This window comes from Mastomys coucha, unplaced genomic scaffold (genome assembly GCF_008632895.1).
Source record: "Mastomys coucha isolate ucsf_1 unplaced genomic scaffold, UCSF_Mcou_1 pScaffold6, whole genome shotgun sequence".
Taxonomy (NCBI): Eukaryota; Metazoa; Chordata; class Mammalia; order Rodentia; family Muridae; genus Mastomys; species Mastomys coucha.
The window spans coordinates 116677237-116700886 of NW_022196912.1; the positions used below are offsets into that span (position 1 = coordinate 116677237).

The 23650-nt window shown below is 37.2% G+C and overlaps 1 protein-coding gene across 5 annotated transcripts in view; it reads right to left on the reverse strand.

The window, feature by feature from the left end:
- The window catches only part of Btbd7 (BTB domain containing 7), a 94379-nt gene that overhangs the window by 43034 nt on the left and 27695 nt on the right, over nt 1-23650 (reverse strand). For 2 of the 5 annotated variants that reach the window (XM_031357214.1, XM_031357215.1), the window contains exons 2-3: nt 13696-13883; nt 11201-12280 (exon numbers count right to left, since the gene is read on the reverse strand). The exons of 1 other annotated variant lie outside the window; for it this stretch is intronic. In XM_031357214.1, the coding sequence (XP_031213074.1) occupies nt 11201-12280; nt 13696-13777 (1162 nt within the window). In that variant the 5' untranslated portion in view covers nt 13778-13883. Of the gene's footprint in view, nt 1-6680; nt 9138-9943; nt 10005-11200; nt 12281-13695; nt 13884-23650 lie in introns of those variants that run through there. 2 more of the 5 variants (XM_031357217.1, XM_031357219.1) reach the window with 2 other exon arrangements.

The following is a 23650-nucleotide window of genomic DNA, read 5'->3' on the forward strand; positions in this document are numbered from 1 at the left end:
TTTAGAAAGATGTATTGTTTTTGAGTGTTTTGCCTGCAGTATATACATGGTGCCTGTGGAGTTGAGAAGAGTGTGTTGTGGACAGTTATGGGCCACCATGTGGGTACTGGAAATGAAACCCAGATCTTCTGCAAAACAGCAAACGCTCTTAACCACCGACTGAGCCATCTCTCCAGCCTGAGTGCTCACACTTATAAACCAAGAAAACCTCTATCTAGTTTATCTTTTCTTTAAAAAGTTAACGTTATGTATACATGTGTACGTCTGAGCTTGTGTGCAGAGGTGGGCTGGGGTCAGAGAGCTGCTTAGAGGTGTTATCTCCTAACGTGGGTCTCAGTAATTGAACTCAGGTCACTGGGCTTGGCAGCAAGGTACTTTTAACCTGAGTCATCTCTGGTCCTATTAACCTAGTTTTAAATTGACATGAATAAAGAATAATAAACTAATTACACAGTTTCACTTAAGGCATTTTCTAAGCCTATTATAGTAAGATATAAGCTCAAATAACATATTTAGAAAATAAGATCCATTTATTTCCTGGAATTCTAGTCAAATTAAAAAAGACAGTACTGTTTAAAAGACAGTATTGTTTTTTGATGCAAGCTTCAATTAGGAAAGAACACAGTGTAAGCCTGACAGTATAAGCCTAATTTTATACTAAATCAATTGAAAAGGCTTATTTATTATTATATTATAGTTAAAGAGAAGTATGTTTGACAACACGCTGTTTTGATAATAAAGATATTTAAGTGGTTTAAAGTATTTCTGCTTCCTGGTGCTAGTTTTAGATGTGCACACACTTTACCTTTAAACACTAACATGTAAAACACCGCACATCGGAATGAACACTAAGCATGACATATATAAAAATGTTTTATATACATACATAGGCAAAGGCCAGATGACAATCTGGGTAGTGTTTCTTACTACTATGTTTTTAAGACAGGGTCTTTCACTGACCTAGAGCTTGCCTGGTTGGCTACTGAGCCCCTAGGATCTGCCTGGTTCTTCCTCTCCCATGTTGGCATTGCAAATGCATACCACCATGTCCAGGTTTTTACATGGATTTTAGAATCAAAGTCAGGTTGTAATGCTTGCATAGCAACAATTTACCAACTGAGCCACCTCTTCAGCCCTTAAAATCTTAATATACAAAGTCATCTCCTTTCTGGAGATCCATTTAGTGGGATTAGAACCACATCAATCTATACTAGAAAAATGTTTGAAGTCGTTTTTCTGGCCAACTTATCATCACTGAATGTTTTAGCAGTTCTATAAACACACTTGGGGACATTCACGAACAGTATTTTTGTAAGTGGTAGTTATCACTATGGATAGAGACTACAAATTCTTAAACATTTTTTTTATTACTTGTGTTATTTGAATCTAACCAACAGTGCATTTATTTTCTGTGTATTTAGAAAGCATCTTGAAAATGTATTAAAAAATATGTACTGACATAAAAATTTCTCAAGGTTTATTATTAAGTATGAAAAAAGGGCAGTAGAGCAAGAGGTACAGCATGATGCTATTTATAGGACAGAGTAAGACAAACATGACACATGAACTTATTATGTAAAGATTGCCAGGAAAGCCATAAAGCTCTTCATAGAACCTCTCTCCTGAACTAGGCAGATCAATCAATGGCAGTGATGAAATATGCTTTGGGCCATGTTTGTGTACCACATTTTTTTTTCAAAACAACAATCGGCATAAACTGCTTTTGAAATAAATTCAAAGTTCAATTTTTGGCATAGAATCATTATATAAGATAAATGTTACCACACATCCTACTTGAAGTCCTTAAAGTGAAAAGACAAAAGAAGCTTGGTCCCTGAGTGGACAGCAGTACTCAGTAAATTCCTGACCTAAAACCCTTGTTCATCTGTGGAGGCAGCCTTGGGTCGAAACAACTCAAGCACTCGCCTTTTCTCTAAAAGAGAAAGACAAAGCTATTATACAGTTTAAAAGCGATGCATTTCTCAAAATGAGCTCAGTTCGGAGCTTTTTACACCTTGTTAGTGAAATAGTATTATTAGTATCACTTAATTTTGAAATAATGTATTTCAGTGCCTTTAAACATCTGAAGTAGATGAGTTTTTACGTTTGGCTAGAGTCCTGCCCTGGATAAGAGCAGATCTAGGTTTAAAAGAAGAAACTCTGTACCTTGATCTTTGAAAAGCCATCATACTTGTAATGTTGCAGGTTCTGTTACCCCTACCTTGGTCATTTGTACTCCCTTCAACCCCATTTTACTTATATTAAATAGCTTTCCTTCTTTCCTTCCCTTTTCCTATCTTTGAGACAAATTGTCTCTCTGTGGCCTTGGTTGGCTTGGAATTTTCTTTATAGAACAGGCTGGTATTGAACTCACAGAGATTTGCCTGCCTCTGCCTCCTGAGGGCTGAGATTACAACTTGCAACACATATCAGTTTTAAAATTGTGAAGCCCTGGGCTGGTGAGATGGCTCAGCGGGTAAGAGCACTGACTGCTCTATGGAAGGTCCTAAGTTTGGATCCCAGCACCCACATTGTTGCTCACAGCAATCCGTAATGAGATCTGACGCCCTCTTCTGGTGTGTCTGAAGACAGCCACAGTGAATTACACAGGAGCGAGCAGGCTGTTCTGAGTTTAATTCCCAACAGCCACATGATGGTTCACGGCCATCTGTACAGCTACAGTGTACTCAGACACACAAATAAATAAATAAATAAATAAATAAATAAATAAATCTTTTTAAAAAATTGTGAAGCTCTATCCACTATAAGCTAAGCCTGGTGTCTATGTTTCTATGAAGAGGGAAAAACGACCTGAGGCTGAGGAACCTGGGTGGATTTTACAGAGTTAGTATGTGGCAGAGATAGGATTAGAACCCAGATCTAAGTTCAAAGTTTATGTTTACAAAACACTGGATCATACAGCATTTACTTATCACTGGACCTGGACAAGCTTCACTTATATCCAGTGCTGTCATAAAGCTAGGTATACTTTGGTGTCCAAACATTCTCTTTTTCCTGTTATAATCTTGAATAGCAATGTTGTCATTAAATGTTAACTTGAAATTTGAAAATAGTTTATGCTCTTTACTTTATGACTAGCACCAAAGGTTTCAGTTACAATGATTTTTTTTTATGTTTCACTTTGAAATACAAATGATAATATGAAAAAGCTATAGAGATCAGGTTTCTCAACAATTCAAGGCAAACTGAGACTCCATATTATCTACCAGTCTGTTATCTCATCTCCTTCCACCTCCTCCACTATATATAAAGAGGTTTTGTTTATTATTGAAAAAGGACTTCTGATTATATATCACATAATTTTAAGTAAACATAGACATTCAACTGTATCTGCTGCAAACTAATTGTACATATTTTAGATTGTTGTTATGGCTACAAAGTGTCAGATACACACTTGTATTAAAATGTCTTACTATAAGTCATAATATTCATTCCTGTCTTTTAAGTATATAAGTAAGGGAATAAGCATTTAATTTTCAATAGAAAACAAACAAGTATTGGCAACTGTTTACAATTCTATTTTCCTTAATAAATAAAAAAGACAAGAATGAGAATGTCCAAGTCATGGTGGCATTTAGTTATATTACTGATTACAAGTGTAAATTACTACTATTACTTTATATAATTTATTGCTCAATTTTAGAAACATTAGCTCTTTGATCCACATTATAAATTAGCTCAAAAGGTTAAAATTGATTTTAGGATCCTCACATGTGGCATACATCTTTAATTCCAGCACTCAGGAGGCAGAAAAGGCAAACATCTTAATTCAAAGCTTGTTTGGCCTAAATAGAATTACAGGTTACTGGGGCTGTAAAGTGAGACCCTGTCTCAAAGTTCACTCTTGGATTAAACTCTCTGGGTTCAGATGATGAATAGTACTGACTAACTTCAAGGATATTTTAAGTTCAAATATCCTACTTTCTATCAGTGGATCATCAGTGAACAGATGATCAATCAATTTGACATGTTGTTAGACTCACTGTTTAGATTATATACAAATCTGCTTTTCTACAGAATACTTTTTTCATCTTCTACACTGGGGTTAAATGTTTTCATTTTATTAACAATTTCTATAGCCTTGGACATGCTAGGCAAGCATGTTCTCATCACTGAACCATATCATATATGAGGCTCACTCCTCAGCCTCCTTTTCATGAAAAGAGATCATGTAGAGGCTGGAAAGATGACTCAGCTGTTTTTCTAGAAGCCTTGAGTTTTATTCCCAGAGCCCATATGGCAGCTCACAACTTTCTGTAACTCTAACACCAGGGAATGCTATACCTTCTTCTGGCCTCTATGGGCATGGCATATACATGGTGCATAAACATATATCGAGGCAAAATGCTCACACACACATATTTTCGAAAATCCAAAGAAAAAAGGATTACTTCGCTCTCATTAGCTATTCAGAATAACTAAGAGGCTGAAATAATGGCTCAGTGTTTAAGAGCATCTGCTGCTACTTTCCCACAAGACCTGGGTTTGCTTCCCAGCAAGCTCATAATCACCTGTGACTCCAGTATCAGGAGACCCAAAACCCTCTTCTGATCTCTGAAGCTATAGTATGTATGAATAAGCACTCACACATATACTTATAAAAATAATAAAACAAATTAAAAAAAATAATTCACAGTACACAGTGAAGAGTCTACTAAGAGCAAAGTACTCCTCTAGGTTCTTGGAGTGACTGGAATATTATTACTATTTTGAGTCTCTCTTTAGGAAACATATAATATTGTTATGTGACTAGAGAAAATGAGACAGGAACACAGGCATTTCTAAAGCCAAGTTAGAAAATGGAAATACCACTGGGCAGTGGTGGCGCACGCCTTTGATCCCAGCACTTGGGAGGCAGAGGCAGGTGGATTTCTGAGTTCAGGCCAGCCTGGTCTACAGAGTGAGTTCCAGGATAGCCAGGACTACAGAGAGAAACCCCTTAAAAAAAAAAATGGAAATACCTAAAAATAGAAAATACGTTTTTAACTTGGAGTAGCTGATATAAAGCAAGGCACAAAGCACCAAGTTTGTTCTTAAGATTAGGGCAATATTTGGAAATTTAGGCAATAAATAAAAGGAAATGAATTATTCAGGCAATAAAATATTAGGCAAAATAAATAAATAAATAAAATGCAAAGGTGCCCTGCACAAAGGTGACAGAAGTAGTAAACTGTGTAATCTATACCAACAATTGTTTAAAATAAGGAATTTAAGCAAAGGCATGTAAGAATTATATTCAGAATTCTATTCAAACTTACAGTATATTTATAAACTTACAGTAACATTTATAAATGTTAGCTCTCCTTGATTAGACATGCATCACTGCAGTCAATTGAACTGTCACTCATGGAACTAAAAGTAATTCCTTGCGTCTCATGTTGAGCTGACCACTTTCATCTGCTGAAATAGTCTTTAGCCTACTTCAGCGTTCTCTCAGAATCATGCTCAAACTCATTTGCTTCACAAGGAACAGTTAAGTAAAATGAACTGCCAGCTGTGACAAGAGGAAATATGTCAATATGCAGGACAATGGAAAAAATGGAAAGAGGAGACAAGGACAAGCAAGTGGGGACACTGGCTCTGCCCTTTTGCATGTTTCCAGGCATAGAGTCTTGGAAGCTGGCCAAGTTGTTAAGAGACATTACATAGTCCATTTTAAAATGAAGATTATAAGTAGATTTCATCTTGCAAAGATTGAAAATGTAGTTTTTGATCCAGATAAGTTTAAGGCCTGCAGTGCAGTGTCTGACACGTGTGGACTGGTACTGACTACTTCTGGGCTCTTTTGTGATGAGGTCAGTAATATTTGCATGTTAAAGACGTGTAGGTCTGTGGATTGTTAAAATTTCTGAGAAAGACATTCCACTAGGAAAGTGGATTTTTCTTCAGGCAGTAGCAGTACACCTTCACTTCACTTGTGTATAGCACTGCTGGCTAACTCACTCAACAGGCACAATCAGAGAAGGCTGGAAAGTGAGCACTCTTCCATGTGCTGTCTTGGAACCTGGGATAAGACAGCTCTTGTTCTGTGGCAGGTCAGTGGTGACAGTGGTAATAGTACCCTTTTCCTTTTCTCTGTAGATACTGATGCTCTCCCCTGCTTCCAGCAAACATTCTCAATAGCCTCTGCTTTCTATGCTACCAGCCCATACCCTGAAAGGCCTAGGTCACATGTTGAAACCCAGGCACAGAAAGAAGCCAAGAAGCCTTTTCCAGTTTTTCTTCAGGGAGGTGGGTTCTTTCCCCTGTTAAGAGTGACATAAAACTGGGAAGGCTCCAGTGCTAGGAAGCCAAAAACTCCAATGACCCACAGAGGAAAGCAGCTTGTTTAGAAAGAATGGCTGAAACACAAGAGAAGCCTCTGTCCTTTGACTAATGGGTTCTAGACTCTAGACTATGGGGCACTTTGAGCAGCAAACCACTCAAGTCCCTGCCCAACAATCTTTAAACTTCCTGGCTGGGCTAACAATTCCAAGTGGTTTTCTGGTTTCAGGAAGAAACTGGACTCCTAATAAATACTCCATCAAGCTGATGCTTGGGTAACTACCAGTCTGCCTACTTGGGCCACTACCTCTTCTCAGACCTGTAAAACTGGTTCTCATATTGCTCCCCTTTCCCACCATGCTTGAATTCCTGGGCTTATGGATCAGAACAACTAGTTTGAGTTACTTACACACAACTTTATTGGCACAAGCTAGTTATTAGTTTCTGAACCCATCAAACTTAAGAGGCTGTCAAGATAATCAGATTAGTCAAACTAAATCAAAATTATAAGCATAATCTCATTTGTTACCAATCTTCATAGATGAATCCAAGAATAGAGTTCAGTTGGTTGAGTTGTCTGGCATACACATGCCCCCCTCCAAACCCCCATCTCAGCATCACAAAACAGTACATGCTGTAATTATAGAACTTTGGGAGGTGGAAACTGGGTATCAGAAATTCAAGTAGATCTTCAGTTAGTGAATACAAAAAGAACACAAAACAAACAGGCAAAAACAAAGAAAAAAAAGAATCTTCACAGTCATTTAACAGCAAAACAACCATCTTCATAAATGATAAATTGTTATTTTTTTAAAAGGGCTGTGGCCTTTTCTAGGTATGTCACTAATGTTGTATCTTTATTTTAAAAGTTAATTTTGGAGCTGGCAAGATGGTTCAGTGGGTAGAGATATTTGTCACCAGCAATGACAGATCTGATTTTGGTCCTGAGGACCACTTCCACAAGTTTTCCTGGCTCCATCCACACACATGCTTGGTGTGGCACATGAATGTCTAGATACACAAGCACAAACATAAATGTAATAAAAATTAAAATTAGTTTTGTAATCAAGCTTAATATGCTTATAATTTTTAAGTTGAGTACTAATAAAATGTTTATCCTAAAAAACAAACCCTTATAGTATTCAATCCTGCTCCCAATTAATCCTTTAGCTCTTGCATGTACTGTGTACTTCCAGGTATTCTCATTTTCACTCAATTAATATTCAGTGTTCCTATTATAACAAACATTTAAATACTACTTACTGCTGAGCTAAGCTCTAAACCAGAATTTTATTTGCTTTTGTGTCATTTAAAACTTTACTTGTGTATTAACTTCTTTACATATTTGCTTCATTGTCTGAATTTTCCCCAATTCTTCCTAAATGCACTAAAAAGAGTCATAAAGTTTCAGTGCAATTTGCTTCTTTCTATTTAAACATTAAATAACTGCTCTCTTAGATTTGAGGATTCTTGTTCTGGTCTGGTCTAGACCAGCATCTTCTTTCCCCTCCCTAACCTTAACCCTAACCCTAACATGACTAGCACCTAGGCTGTGTTTTGCTCTCCTCATGCACTGAATGCTATTTTCTGATCCCGCCTCTCTATTCTTGGTTTGCTTTAGTATTTGGTGAATCACATCTTTATTGGCTTCCTGAAGTAGGGATGCAGAAGTGTAGATATTTATACTTTTTCTTCTCTATTGTTGCTTTTTTCTTTCTATATTCTTCAAGTTAACATCTCAACCCTATTATATTTTTCATTTCTGCTCTTACTTTTAAGAGCTTCTGCTATTCATTCATTCATCCATTCATTCATATTGGATTTTTTTTTTTTTTTGGAGAAAGGATTCCTCTGTGTATCCCTGGTTGTCCTGGAAAACTCTGTGGGCTAGGCTGGCCTCTGCCTCCTGAGTGCTGGGATTAAAGGTATGTGTTAGCACTGTTCAGCTCTTTCTGTTTTATTTTTTTGAACTCAGAATTTTGTCTGTTGTAGTGATAGGAACTGAACATAGGGCCTAATACACACTGGCTGAGTGCTCTACACTTAAAGCATACTATTTGTGAGCTATCAATATCTTTTTTGTGTGTGTTTGCAAGGTCTAACTACTTAGCCCTGGATGGCCCCACACTCAATATTCTTGCCTTGGTTTTCCAAGCTCTGGGATTATGCTCCTAAGAAGAAAGGTTAAGCAAATCATGATTTTACCTTCAAGTTGTCCAACAGTCCTAGTTTCACAGTGTTTCTTAACGGAAATCCTCATTTGAATCACAGCACAAAAAATACAGACCAAGGCTGAAGAGATGACTCAGAGGTTAAAAGCACTACCTGCTCTTCCAGAAGTCCTAGGTTCAAGTCCCAGCTCACAACTATCTGTTACTCGAATTCTGGAGGATCCAGAGCCCTCTTCTGGCCTCCTTAGACACTGGGCATGCACACAGTGTATATACATACACACAGGCAAAACACTCATATACATAAAATAAATAAAATAAAAAATACAGACTACTTAATTCCCTCTAAAATGGTATATAGCTAGAACTCTGAGAGATGTGTGGTAAATTCAGGTTTTCCATATATAATAATGCCTGAGTCTAAGTATCATTGGTACAGACTGTTAGGAAAGCTAACTGGAAAAGTGACAAGTACACTGATCCTGAATAGTTTGATAAAAACCATGGTAAGAGATAGAAACCAGCTTAAAATTATGATAAGATTATAAGAAAACCTTAACACCAATAACTGTCTAAAAAATCTATGAAATATACTTAGTACTGGGTTTAATTAGTAAAATTACTTTTAGAGAAGACTGTGTATCTAGGGATGAAGCACAGCAGTAGAGTGTTGGCCTTAGCCTAGGGCAGGAGAGAAGAAAAACAGAAGTATGGCAATAAAAGATATACCAATCAGAAAGATGTACAGATGACATTCATTGAATGCTTATTACATATCAAGTGCTGTTTGCATGAATTAACATATATGGTTTCCTTAATCCTCAGAATAATAGGGTAATTATTCTTTTTGCCAATCAGTAAGACAGGGAGTTAAGAGGTATTTGCCTTGCTTAAAGTCAAAGATGTTAAGATGGTGTAGAGGAGGATCTAAAGCCAGTCCACTTAGCTCCAGATCTGAGCTTTAAGCCCTAACCCATGAAATTCTTCAACAAGTGACCAAAAACTGTCCTCCTCGTGGAAATAAGGTAAGGCTATGTTGAGGGTATAAAGGACTGAGTCCGACTCTATCACAGGTATGAAGAAAAGGTACGTAACACATAAAGCACAAGAAGCTGAAGTGAAAACCATGGCTCTGAATGTATTTTGAATGAGAAGAGACAAGAGCTCTTACTTGTTTAGTTAGATTGAAACAACATAAAGGATGTTTCAGATCTTTAAATGTACTGTTCAAATGCAATTTCTATGTAAATGACAGAAAAAATTAACTCACCTAAGAAAATAAAAGAGCTCCAGGTACCATCAAGTACCACCAAAAACCTAAGAGTTAGTTTGCAATTTCACTCTTCACTCTAAACTAAAAGAATTACTACATTAAGGTATATACTCTCACTTTTAAAAAATAGGAAAATATATACGGTACACATTTGGATTTTATTATGTAAACCTGTCAAAATCTAAAAATTTGAGAAAAGAAAGATTTGTCATACCTTTTTGATGCTGTGGCAAACTTCAATTTTTTTCTGTAGAAGCATTTTCTCACAAATTTGGCTTTATAGAATAAAGGAATGGTAGGTCAAGCTGCTAGGTCATTTCTGATATTGTCCCTATAAACTGGCATCTAAATAGTCAACTATTAATATAATGACTATTTTAAACTAATAAAAACAGTTTAATGACACACTGGCTGTGGTAACAAAAACAAAACTAGCCTGTTACTGAAAGACAATGGTAAATTAAATTTTGAAAGATTATGTATAAGAAATTTTAACGTTTGTTCTCTTTTCAGTGCCTGATTCTAATCTTATTATCTATAACCTACTAAGGCTTAAAAAAATTTCAATACTTTTCAAGACAGAAAACCATGTTAAGTTTTCCTTACTAAAACTGTCATTCTCTTCTAGTTGGCAGCTTTTAGAATTCTTTTAGTGACTGCATTAGAAAAACAAAATTCCGCAAGCAATATTGGGTCATGTAACATTTCATTTTACTTTACAGCCACAGAAAGCTAAATATACACTTTTCCTTTGTAGTGAGAAAGGTCTCTTTCCAGCTCTGAAATGTTAGTGATTCTAACATTTACCAACAGACATATATTTCTTTACCACAATATTTATATATTCATTTTTATACCACACAAAATATCTATCTATCTATCTATCTATCTATCTATCTATCTATCTATCTATCTCTTACTCTCTCTTAATTTGGTTGGTTGGTTGGTTTGTTTAAAACAAATGAATCAAGATTGTGGGTCTGACTAACTGCTGTACAAGCTAATATTTGATGTACAAGTTGAACCTGAAAGATACAACCTATTTTAAAATGTAAGTCAGAGACTTACTTCAAATAAATTTATATTTAAATGTGTCCTACCTTTTATTTATTCTAACTGTAAACAAAGAATCAACAAAGTATTAAATGTAAATACAGAAATATACACTTGGACTCTGGGAAAATGGGCTGGTTCAAAGTCAGAGCAGAGACAGCGTAGGTGGCTAATCACCTATTCCCATACCATCATCTTACATTAGGGAAGAACAAGGCTGCAATCTCACCTAATGTTCTTTATCCTCAGTAATGAATGCTTGATTTTAATATTAAATGAAGAGTTATAGTAATGCTGACCCTACAGTTGTTCAGCATTCATAATTACAGACCAAGAAAAACTAACCCTGTATATTCTAGACACTTATCATAGAATCAAAATAGTTGTTTTCAACTTAATAGACAAACAGAATTCATACCTTGTGCAAGCATGTTAAATTCCAAGAACAGTGCTATGTGGTAAAGTTCCATGGCTTCTTCTGCCCTGGTCATGTTTGGCTTCCCTGCGACGAGAGCCTGAACTTCACTGAGACTCCCCACAGAGGGGCTACAGTGCAAAACAGAGAGGTCCACCATGTCGGTATACATACAGTGTAATATCACTTTTGCATATTTTTTTGGTATAATGGACTCATCTAATATAATTCTTGTGGGAGTTCTCAAAGTTCGGTCTGTGATTTCTTCACCAGTCCGTATTCTCCTTTGTAATAAATTTCGGAAAAATGGGGACCGTGCAGAAATAATAGCCTTGTGGGCTTTGAGCTCTTCATCTAAACAGTTCTGATTTCCACCAAAAGCTTCAACTAGTTCAGAATCTGAAGAAAAACTAAGGACAACATCATAATAACACATGTAATCAAAGAGTCCACGCATATCTACATCAAGGGAATTTGGTGTTCCAAATTCTTCACTAAGCTGAACAAGAATATCGACATTCTGAAATCTTGAGTCCTCCATTCCAAATTCTCCTGTATAAAGGTAGTGTAACAAGGCAGAAAACATGGGCATATCAATGCCAGCTGTACTGATGTCCATAATTATCTCTGCCCCATACTCAGGTGAAGAAGAAAGCAGTGTTTTAAAAAATGGACACCTTGCTGCCAAAATGGCACGATGAACAGGAAAACAAGTTTCTTGAAATATTAAGTCCACGTCAGTACAGTACTTATACTCATAAAGGTCAGCCATGTCCTTCTGCAGTGTCCGAGCTTCCGGTCTAGCCAAACTGGCTTGCAGAGAAAGCTCCTTTAAGGCTGAAGTTCCCTCATATTCTTCCACTAGTGCATTGACATCTCTAACATCCCACCCAGAGAGGAGTTCTCGCATCTGCTTGGCGTGATCAGCCGATCTATTAGATTTTCGGCGTTTAATAAACTTCTTTTTGAGAGTGGCAAGGCCAGAGGTTCTCTTTTTTTTGTCTTGTGGTTTCTCATGGCCATGGTCAAGGCTATACAACTTTGGCTCACAACCATAGCCTTGCTGAGAATAGGAAGATGTTCCTAAGAAGAAAATTAAACAAATCAGGATTTCTTTAATATTCACTTTCAATGTTAATATACTTCATGCCTAAAAGCTTTACAAACATAATCCCACATAACTCAAATAAAAACGTAAAAATGAATGCTTTTAAGAATACAAATAACTCATTTTTATACTAAAAAAGAGGGCTAGGCACTGTGGTGCATACCTGTAATCCTACCATTTAGAGGCTGAGGTTGGAGGTCAAGAGTATGATAACAGCCTGGGCAAGGAGAGTTCAAATAAACATAGGTGTGTATGTGCGCACGCATGTGTGTGCGCGTGTGTACATGCATGCTTGGGAAGGGGCAGGGAAGATGGCTTCGTGATCAGATACCCATCCATCAGCATAAAAGCTGGACACAATGATACAGTGCTGGGAGGACTGTATCAAGAAGATCCTAGGAGATAACGGCCCACCCAGTGTAGCTAGAACATGAGCTCCAGGTTCCCTGACAAGCCCATCTTTAAATGAAGGTAGAGAAGCTAGAGATACGGCCCAGTGGCTAAAGCACCACTGTTCTCACAGAGGTTCTCAGCTGGGTTCCCAGCCCCAACAACACATAATTCCTGACCACCTGTCAGTCCAGTTCCAGGGGATCCAACATCCTTTTGTGGACTCTGCAAGCACTTATCACACAAACATATATTCGGACACAGACACATATACACATAAAAAAAAAATCTTAAAAGCCAAATATGGTGGAGTGTGATTGAGAAAGATACTTGATGTCAATCTCCGCATCCCTTTGTATATATAAGCAACTGTACACACATGCATGCACCCCCCAAAAGATATAAATCAAATTTAAAAGAGCCAGAAAGACAGTTTAGTGTAAAAAGTCACTTTGCCATCAAACCTCTTACCTGAATTTGATTCCTAGGACCCACAAGGGGATTAGGAGAGAACTTAACACTCACAAGTTGTCCTTCAGTTTTCACATATGTGCCACGTGCGCACACTCATGCAAACATACATACAATAAAATGTTCTGTAACAATTTTTAGTAAAAAGGAAGGTAAGGAAGGAAGAAGGAAAGGAAAAAGAACCAGAAATAGAATAAAAAATGTCTAAATTTTTAAAAATGCCCTTGGTCTTCTAGCAAGCAAGGACTGTACCAAGGGTTCAGTCATGGAGTTTTAAGAAATGAGAGGCAATCTGCAAAATAAGAACACTGTATATAATTTTGAAATGTTTTTCTCTTCAACCACACTAAGCTACAGCTCTAACAAGCCAGATTAACACTGGGTGAAGGCAGGGAAGCTGGGTACCACTGAATTATGGCCTGTAATAATTTTTCTATGGCTCAGTACTATTTCATATACAAAGAAAACTGTTAACACATTTCTATTTATAGTCACAACAGAAAATAAAATTAAGGAAATGCACAGTTACCTATAAAAGTCTGCTGGGCCTGTGAATTTCCCCCTACCCTTGGGGAACATGAATGAGGATAATTAGATGCATTAGCACCCATTTTCTTCAGTTACTCCGGCATTCCATCTGCTGGTTCTTCAGAGGGTAATCCCAGAGGCCTTTACGAACCTTCAACCCTGGATCCAGCAGCCTCTTTTCATCCATTTCTTGATAAAACAAAAATGAATTATTTATTGTTTCAAATGTATCTTAAACCATACAATTTTTTTTTCAAATAATATACTGTCAAGTTCACATGTAAGTTTTTTTTAATGTAAAGAAGTCTAAGTTTGGGCTGCTGAGATGGCTCAGTGGGTAAGAGCACCGATTGCTCTTCTGAAGGTCTTGAGTTCAAATCCCAGCAACCACATGGTGGCTCACAACCATCTGTAATGATATTTGACACCCTCTTCTGGTATATCTGAAGACAGCTACAGTATACTTATTTATAATAATAAATAAATCTTTGGGCTGGAGCAAGCGGGGACTGAGCAAGCTGGGTTGACCGGAGCAAGTAGGATCTACTGGAGTGAGCAGAGGTCCTAAAAGTCAATTCCCAACAACCAGATGAAGGCTCACAATCATCTATACAGCTACAGTGTATACTCATATACATAAAATAAACCAAATGTATACTCACATATATGTAAATAAATAAATCTTTAAAACAAATAAGTCTAAGTTTGAACTATGAATATATGCCACCTTCCATTTTAGGTTTAAGATTATGTACTTTTCAAGATGCTAAGGAACATCATACTTATGTAGTTATAAGAAGAGCATTCAAAACCAAGGAGAAGTACCTGTACTTCTGTTATCCCAGCTACTATCCCTGTACAAAGGTTCCAAGGGGCTAACAACCAGGAGGCCTAGACCAGCCACCATAAACTAAGCATCTACACGGAAGAGGCCGATCAGCATCTCCAGAGAACAGATGTTCAAGTAACTGGTCCCTTGTGTTTCCATTCTAAGGTAAAATGGCTAAAGTTTATCTTTAACTTTTATAATTGTACATTTTACAAAAGAGGGGTTAAAAAAAAAAGCAGATGATTAGCTCCTGGCATTTGTAAGTGACTTGTTCTGTTAAAATATAGTAAGACAAAGAAAAAGCCAAATTTTGTTAATTTTTGTCTTAATTGTTGAGAATCTTATACATATAGATACATCGTATCCAAATATCGACTTTTAAAAACTTTGGCACACTGGTATGGCTAAGTTGTTCAGGCTGCCCTTGAACTTGCCATCTTCTTGTCTCTGCCTCCTAAGTAGCTGGGATAACAGGCTTGCATCGCCAGGCCCAGTCAAAAAACAATGTTTTAGTTTATCTTTCCCATAAACCCTGAAATAAAAACAAAGGTTTTTATTATCTAACACTGTAATTTTAACACATATAGGTCAGGTGCAAAAACAGGTTAATTTTTAATGACTACATATTAATTTTGAGCTAGGAAATTAATTCTCAGAGCTGAAAGAGGAGAGATATGCTTAGAGGAGAAACTAAGATAAAGAACAAGGTAAGGAGGAACATTTCTAATTCTGTATACCCATTTGGATATACATATATAAGTTATATAATCAAAAAGGTAATGGTTTAAGAAAAACAACTTAAATTTATTAGAATTGTTAGGATAAATGAGCTAGCAGGTAATCTAACTTCAGAATAAAGGATGAAATGTTTAACAATAAAAATGGAAAAATACACAAACACTTTCATAGAAAACCTGGTGGCATACCTTAGAAATTCACATTTAAGAAAAACCACTATTAGCTGGGCGTGGTGGTACATGTCTTTAATCTTAGCACTTGAGAGTCTAAGGCAGGAGAATCTGCCTTAGGTTTCAGGCCAGCACATATGGGCTAGTGAGACCTTAGCTCACAAAAAGAGGCAAAAAACAAACAAACAAACAAACAAAAAAATACTTATGTTTTCCCAATCTTTAATGTACACAATTATACACAGACAAACATTTCATATACATGCATGTACATAGAGAAATCTAGTTCCAGTGTTCAATGTAAGGCTAGAGATTTTCTACCTAGATACAGATCCTGGGTAAAGCAGAAATAACTCTAGTCAAACCACATGCTTGATGATGATACACACAGCCTCTTCTCCATACCTACACAACTATGAGAACATTGTACTTTTAAGTTTACTTCAACGATATGTGGTTAGACATACATGGACAGTCAGACACATCTCAAATCATTCTGTAAAAACTACAAAGCAAGGACACTAAAATCTTTATGTTGTAAGATATTTGTTTATAGCCCTAGGATTATGTTGTTTACTGGAAAACCAAAAAGCCTATTTCTAGTTGTCATGTGGCTCAGCCCTTAGCACACACCTTTAATCCCAAACAATGAAGGTAAAGTTAGTTTGTGGAAGGAAGCATCCATGTTTTAAAGTGATGTGTAATTGAGTGGCAGGCAAAGTGACAAATCAGAGAAAGATTTGACAGAGTAGAATATGCCCAACTCTCAGAGGAAGAGGAAAGGAAAACTACTTAAGGGAGAGCAGTACAGAAAAAAGGGGAGTTGTACAGAGACAGCTCAGAGACTGAAAACATTCTAGGTCCACATAAGATTGTATAGAGGCTACAAGCTTCTGGGACTAGGCAAAGGTTAGCAGACGGAGGCAGTGAGCTTTGGAGACGATAATTACATCAGGCAAATAAGTTACATTTACATGTTTAATATAATATATTGCAAACATTAAATATTTTAATAAATAAACTTTCATCAAAGTATATTTTTAAAGATTATTATTATATGTAAGTACACTGTTGCTGTCTTCAGATACACCAGAAGAGGGAGTCAGATATAATTACAGATGGTTGTGAGCCACCATGTGGTTGCTAGGATTTGAACTCAGGACCTTCAGAAGAGCAATCGGTGCTCTTAACCACTGAGCCATCTCACCAGCCCATCAAAGTACATTTTAAAATACATGAATAATCAAAGGTTTTCTGAAGTTTGATGCTTGCTAACACTCCATTTTTGGTAGCTCAGTGGTAGACTGTCTATGTGCACGAAGCCCTGGGGTTGGGGCTCTAGTACCAAAATTTAAACAACAATAAAATAAAATTATATTGTTAAAAAAAACAGTAGGTTTAAGAGATCTTAGTTTTCACAGAAGCTTAAAGATTCTATGAGCCATTTTCTACAAATTATTTTTATTATTTTAATTATACCTTTTAATTATGTATCTATGTGTGAATATATGCCACAGGGATTGGATCCCCAAGAAGCCATAGTTAAAGGAGGAGGTTGTGAGCTGTCTGACATGTGTGATGGGACTCAAACTCAGGTCTTCTGCAAGAATTGTGCATGTTCTTAACTGCTGAGCCATCATCTCTCCAGACCCACACCTACTAGCAATTTGTAATTATTCTTGGAACTGAAATAGAGTCCTTTTAATCCCAGGACTTGGGAGGCAGAGGCAGGTGGATTTCTGAGTTCGAGGCCAGCCTGGTCTACAGAATAAGTTCCAGGACAGCCAGAGCTATACAGAGAAACCCTGTCTCGAAAAAACCAAAAAGAAATAGAGTCCTACAAGCCAAAATTGTACCCTCATATACAGGTCAAATCTTTTCTTTTTCATTAAAGATTTTAATTTAGAGCTAAGTGTGGTGTGCACGCTTTTAATCACGGTACTTGGGAGGTTGATGCAGGTAGATCAGCCTGTTCTACATAGTGACCTCCCACTGTGACCAGCCAAGCAAATATATATTAAGAAATTACATACAGAATAAAAACATCATGCAATATAAAACATACCAAAATACATGGGAAAATCAAGACCTTTAAAAGATCAGTTTGGAATGTGAAATAAAGATGGACATAAGAATGATAGATCAGTGTTCCTACGAATACAATGACATGATATTGCTCTACAAGCTGAAACTGCTTCTTGCTTCCTTTACTCATTCCTAAGTTCCATGTGGGCTCATTTTTATTAGTTCTGCTAACTACTGAACAGATTCCACTGACACAACACAGAACATGCTGAAGGCAGGAAGCATTTTGAAACACAGGAAAAATGAGACTTGCTTCTACACATGTGTCAGTGGAAGTGGACACAGCCCACACACATGAATTATTTTCATCTAAGAACCTAACATGCCTGATCAAGACACGGATAGTACTGGGCTCTGTGGTGGGCGGGCACCTGTGGCCCCAGCTATTTGAGATGAGAAGCTGAGACAGGAGGACTTCTTAAGGACAGGAACTGAGGAAAGATTAGAGAATGTGCTTTAAAAATAACTAAATAGATAAATAGAAAAGTAAGTAAATGGGTTACATTAGTCTATGTGATATGTAAACTAAAATTTTAAAACACCTTAAGAAAAAAATAGCTAAATTTTATTATGAACATGATTTAAGCAACCTATAGATCATAAAAAAAGACAATAGTTACGCAGGGTAAATGGGCATATATCAAGTACTAAAAGTCACAGGCTGAGCTAAAGATGAATGGCCATCATCCCTTCCTTAAGAACAGAAGTGGCAGGGATTTATCTTTAAACCAAAATGAAATATCTTTGAAACTCAGGGTCAAAGTCTCTGATGGTGAACTCCTCATCTATGGAAGCACCCTTGAAGATGAACTCATTATCTTCTACAGGAGTTCTAATAAAAAACTAAAACAAGCATCAGAAAGAAATAGTAAAAAAAAAACTCAGGATAAGATATAACCTCAAGTCTACCCCCTATCCTACAGTCATTCTTTTTTTTTTTTTTTAAGATTTATTCATTTATTATATGTAAGTACACTGTAGCTATCTTCAGATATCCCAGAAGAGGGCATCAGATCTCATTACAGATGTCCGTGAGCCACCATGTGGTTGCTGGGATTTGAACTCACGACCTTCAGTAGAGCAGTCGGTACTCTTAACCACTGAGCCATCTCTCCAGCCCCCTACAGACATTCTAAATCCTTGAGGTAACCTTGGCTCAGCTTTTCAATTTTATCATTAAAGCCATAAATGTTCTTAAAATTCTTAAAGAAGAATGTCCTTACTTTTCAGGTACTCAACAACTGATCCCCCAATGGTACACAGTATTATATTACTTATTTCCTCATCTACTTTGTTGTCTTTAGATTCTCGAAATGAAAAGTAATCAGAATTCTAATCTCTCAGGGATTGTTTTCTTTCCAGGCCAGCTGGATACTGTCAAATATTTGTATGATGTGAAAGGAAAGGAAAGATAAGGTTTACAGGGCTGGTGAGACCCAAAGGATAGATGCCAGAAGTCTAGAAAACTGATATATCTCCTCCTCTACCCACCTCCCGCCTCCAGACATTGTTTCTTTGTTTTAACAGCCTTCACTGTCTTAGAACTAACTCTGCAGATCAGGTTGAACTCAAACTCACAAAGATCTGCTTGCCTCTGCATTTTGAGTGCTGGATTGAAGGTGTATGTCACCACTTTTATCAGCTTAGTGGATAAGTTCCTTTTCCAAAGTCACCATTTTGGGGCATATCCTCTGTTAAACCTCAATAGGATGAATTCCAGTCAAAGGATGCTGTTAAATATGCCAGCTGGGCGGGAAAACTCACACAGAATAAACAAACAATTGAATGAGAATTTAAAAAAAAAAAAATGCATATACACCAACTTCTTATCTCCCCATCATCCAACAAACAGTCTAAATAAACATTTTCCAAAGAATTTCCCTCTTTGGAAAATGCAGGGTTTAAAAAAAAAAAAAAACAGATGTTTCTTTACCTCAGGACTTTTCAGTTGCTTCAAAATGTTAAGGTTCACTGAGAGGAGAAAGTTTTCTGCATCATATAAAGGAGCCCTACTGCCTTACAGAGCACCAAAGAAATGAACTTCAGACTGCAGCCTGGAAAGAAATGCTGACTGCAGTTTAAAAACACTTTTTACTGTTTTTAGCAGAAGCCAGAATGGTAGAAGTTTATGTTACCAGGGGCTGTATTTTGTCACTGATTATCACATACATGAGACAAGTTACTCTTAACTTTGATGGCTCTTAGTTTCTGCAACTATAAAACAGGCTGAGATAGGGTTTCTAAAAGGGAAGGTGTGACCTGACACTGACTTGGGAAATGAGGATAGGGTTAGAGATGTATTTCTTTTTTTCTTTTTCTTTTTTCTTTTTCTTTTTGGTTTTTCGAGACAGAGTTTCTCTGCGTAGCCTTGGCTGTCCTGGAACTCACTCTGTAGACCAGGCTTGCCTCGAACTCAGAAATCCGCCTGCCTCTGCCTCCCAAGTGCTGGGATTAAAGGCATGCGCCACCAACACCCGGTGAGATGTATTTCTTTATTAAATGTTAGCCTAAAAAGGGGCATTTGTATTTTATAAAAATTACTGGATGGCCTAAGGGTAGGAGACATTCATGCCAGAGAACTTATTAGAGAAGTCTTGCTACTGTTGAGAAAAGTTTTAATAAGAACCTAGTTTTCCATTTAAAGTAAGGATAACATCACTTACAACACAAGGTTGTTTGAAGAACTAAGGTAACAGTAGCTTAGCATAAGAGGAATGCCATTTGAGGGGCCAGGATTTCTGCTATGGATGTGGAAAGGACTAAATGTATATTGAAAACACTGAAGTAGTCTGAAAAGTTCACCAAGACTAAAGAGCAATTTCTAGTAAAATGGAGTTGATTGCACTGTATAGATATGGTATCTTTACTCAGTTTATATTCAACATGATTCATCCCAACCTACAACCTCGTAATGAAGTTAGCGACTGCCTCCATATACTGGTTGCTTATCCCCCTTATTGTTGTCTTTGGCAGATGGCTTAGTGCAGAATTCTACCAGACATTCAAAGAAGAGCTAATACTAACAGTTCTCAAACTATTCCACAAAATAAAAAAAAAACATTGCCAAACTCATTCTATGAAGCCACGGTCACCCTGATACCAAAACCATACAAAGACTCAACAAAGAAAGACATTTTCAGAACAATTTTCTTTAAGAACACTGATGCAAAAATACTCAATAAAATACCTGTAAACCAAACCCAAGAACAAATACATCAAAAACATCATCCACCATGATCAAGAAAGCTTCATCTCAGGGATGCAGTGATGGTTCAATATACGAAAACCCATCAACTTAATCTACCATATAAACAAACTGAAAGAAAAAAAAACACATTGAGATCTCATTAGATGCTAAAAAGGCCTGTGACAAAATCCAATGCCCCTTCATATTAAAAGTCTTGGAGAGATCAGAGATGTAAGGTGTATACCTAAATACAATAAAAGCAATATACAGAAAGCCAATGGCCAACATCAAATTAAATGGAGAGAAACTTAAAACAATTCCACTAAAATCAGGGACAAGGCAAGGCTGTCCATTCTCCTTATCTATTCAATATAGTACTTGAAGTCTTACACAGAGCAATAAGACAACTAAAGGAGATAAAGAAAATACAAATTGGAAAGGAAGAAGTCAAAATATCGCTATTTCATAAACGATATGAACACATGATATAAGTGACCCCCCCCCCCCAGAAATTCTACCAGAGGACTCTTACAGCTGATAAACACCTTCAGCAAGCAAAGTGACTAGGTACACAGTTAACTCAAAAAAAAAAAAAAAAAAAAAACAGTAGCCCTCCTTTATACAAATGCTAAATGGGCCAAGAAAGAAATTAGGAAAACACTTTTTACAACAGCCACAAATCATATAAAATATGTTGGCATGCCGGGCAGTGTGGCACACACCTTTAATCCCAGTACTTGGGGGAGGCAGAGACAGGCAGATTTCTGAGTTTGAGGCCAGCCTGGTCTACAAAGTGAGTTCTAGGACAGCCAGGATTATACAGAGAAACCTTGTCTCGAAAAACCACAAAAAAAAAAAAATGTTGGCGCATTTCTAGCCAAGCAAGTGAAAGACCTGTAAGACAAGAACTTCAAGTTTCTGAAGAAAAAAACTGAAGAAGATATCAGAAGATGGAAACATCTCCCATGCTCATGAATCAGTAGGATTAAAAGTGGCCATCTTAGCAAAAGCAATCAACAGAGCCAATGCAATTCCCATCAAAATTTCAACACAATTCTCTACAGACCTTGAAATAGCAATTCTCACCTTTACATATTAAAAATAAAACAAAACAAAAAACCTAGGATAGGTAAGACAATCCTATCTATATAAAAAATTTCTGGAGGTATCACCATCTCTGATTTCAAGCTGTACTACAGAACAATAGTAATAAAAACTGCATGGTATTGGCATAAAAACAGACAGGTTGATCAATGGAATAGAGTCAAAGACCCAGAAATAAACCCACACACCTACAGATGATTTTTGACAATGAGGTCAAACCATACAATGGAAAAAAGAAAACATCTTCAACAAACAGTACTGTCTAACTGGATGTCTGAATGTAGATCAACTCAACTAGATCCAAATTTATCACTCTGCACAAACCTCAAGTCCAAGTTGATCAAAGACCTCAACATAAAACCCGATAGAACAGAAAGTGGGGTATAGCCTTAAATGCAGCATTGGTACAGGAGACAACTTACTGAACAGATCATCCACAGCTCAAGCACTAAGATCAACAGTTAATAAATGGGACCTCATCAAACTCAAAACCTTCTATAAGGTGAAGATCACCATCATTCAGACAAAACAACAGCCTACAAATTGGGAAAAGATGTTCACTAACCCTACATCAGACTTGTACTAACCTAACAGAGGGTTAATATTCAAAATATACAGAGTTTAAGAAGTTAAGATACCAACAAACCAAATAACCCAATTAAAAAATGTAGTACAGAGCTAAATTGAGAATTCTGAACAGAGAAATCTCTAATGGCCCATGGAACAAAGAAATGTTCAACATCCTTCAGGGAAATACGAACCAAAACAACTCTGATATTCCACCTTAAATCTTAGAATGGCTAAGATCAAAAACTCAAGCTACAGTTCATGCTTTCGAGGATGTGGAGCAAGGGGAACAATTCATCCATTGCTGGTGGGAGTGCAAACTTGTTCAAACACTTTGGAAATCAATTTGGCTGTTTCACAGAAAATAGAGAATAGCTCTATTTCAAGACTCAGCTAAACTACTCCTGGGGCATACATCTACAAGAAGCTCCATGGATACTTGCTCAACTATATTCATAGCGGATTTATTCCTAATAGCTAGAAACTGGAAACAACCTAGATCACCCTCAACTGAAGAATGGATAAAGAATATGTGGTTCACTTACACAATGGAATACTACTCAGCTATTAAAAACAAAGGCATCAGGAAATTTTGCAGGCAAATGGAGGGAACTAGAAAAATATCCTGAGTGAAGTAACTCACAAAGACATTCATTGTATGTACTCACTTATAAGTGTTTATTAGCCATAAAGTATAGGATACTCATGCTATAAGCCACAGACCCAAAGAAGTTAAGTAACAGGGAGAGCCTAAGGGAGAATGCGTGAATCTCACCCAGAAGGGAATAGAACATAGACATTAGAGGAAGTGGAAGGAGGGAACTGGATGGGAGAGGGGGATGGGGGTGGGGTGGGGATGGGAGTGATATCAGGTATGGGGGGAAATGTTGGGGAGGGGCAGAGAGGGCTGGGAGAAGAAAATGGAAATCAGTGGGGGACATCTCTGGGAAGAGCTGGAGACCTGGGATGGGGGAAGCTCCCTGGAGTCTATGGGGTGACCCTAGACGAGACTCCTAGCAGCTGGGGATATATGGATATGAATTGGCTACCTCTTATAGCCAGGTGGGACTTCCAGTGGAGGGAGGGGACCACCAACCCTCCCACAAAACCTTCTATCCAAAATCTGTCCTGCCTACAAGATGTGCAGGGATAAAGATGAGCAGTGATTGAAGGAATGGCCAATCAATGACTGATCCAACTTGAGACCCATCTCATGGGACAAAGCCAACCCCTGACACTATTAATGATACTCTGCTATGCTTGTAGACAGAAGCCT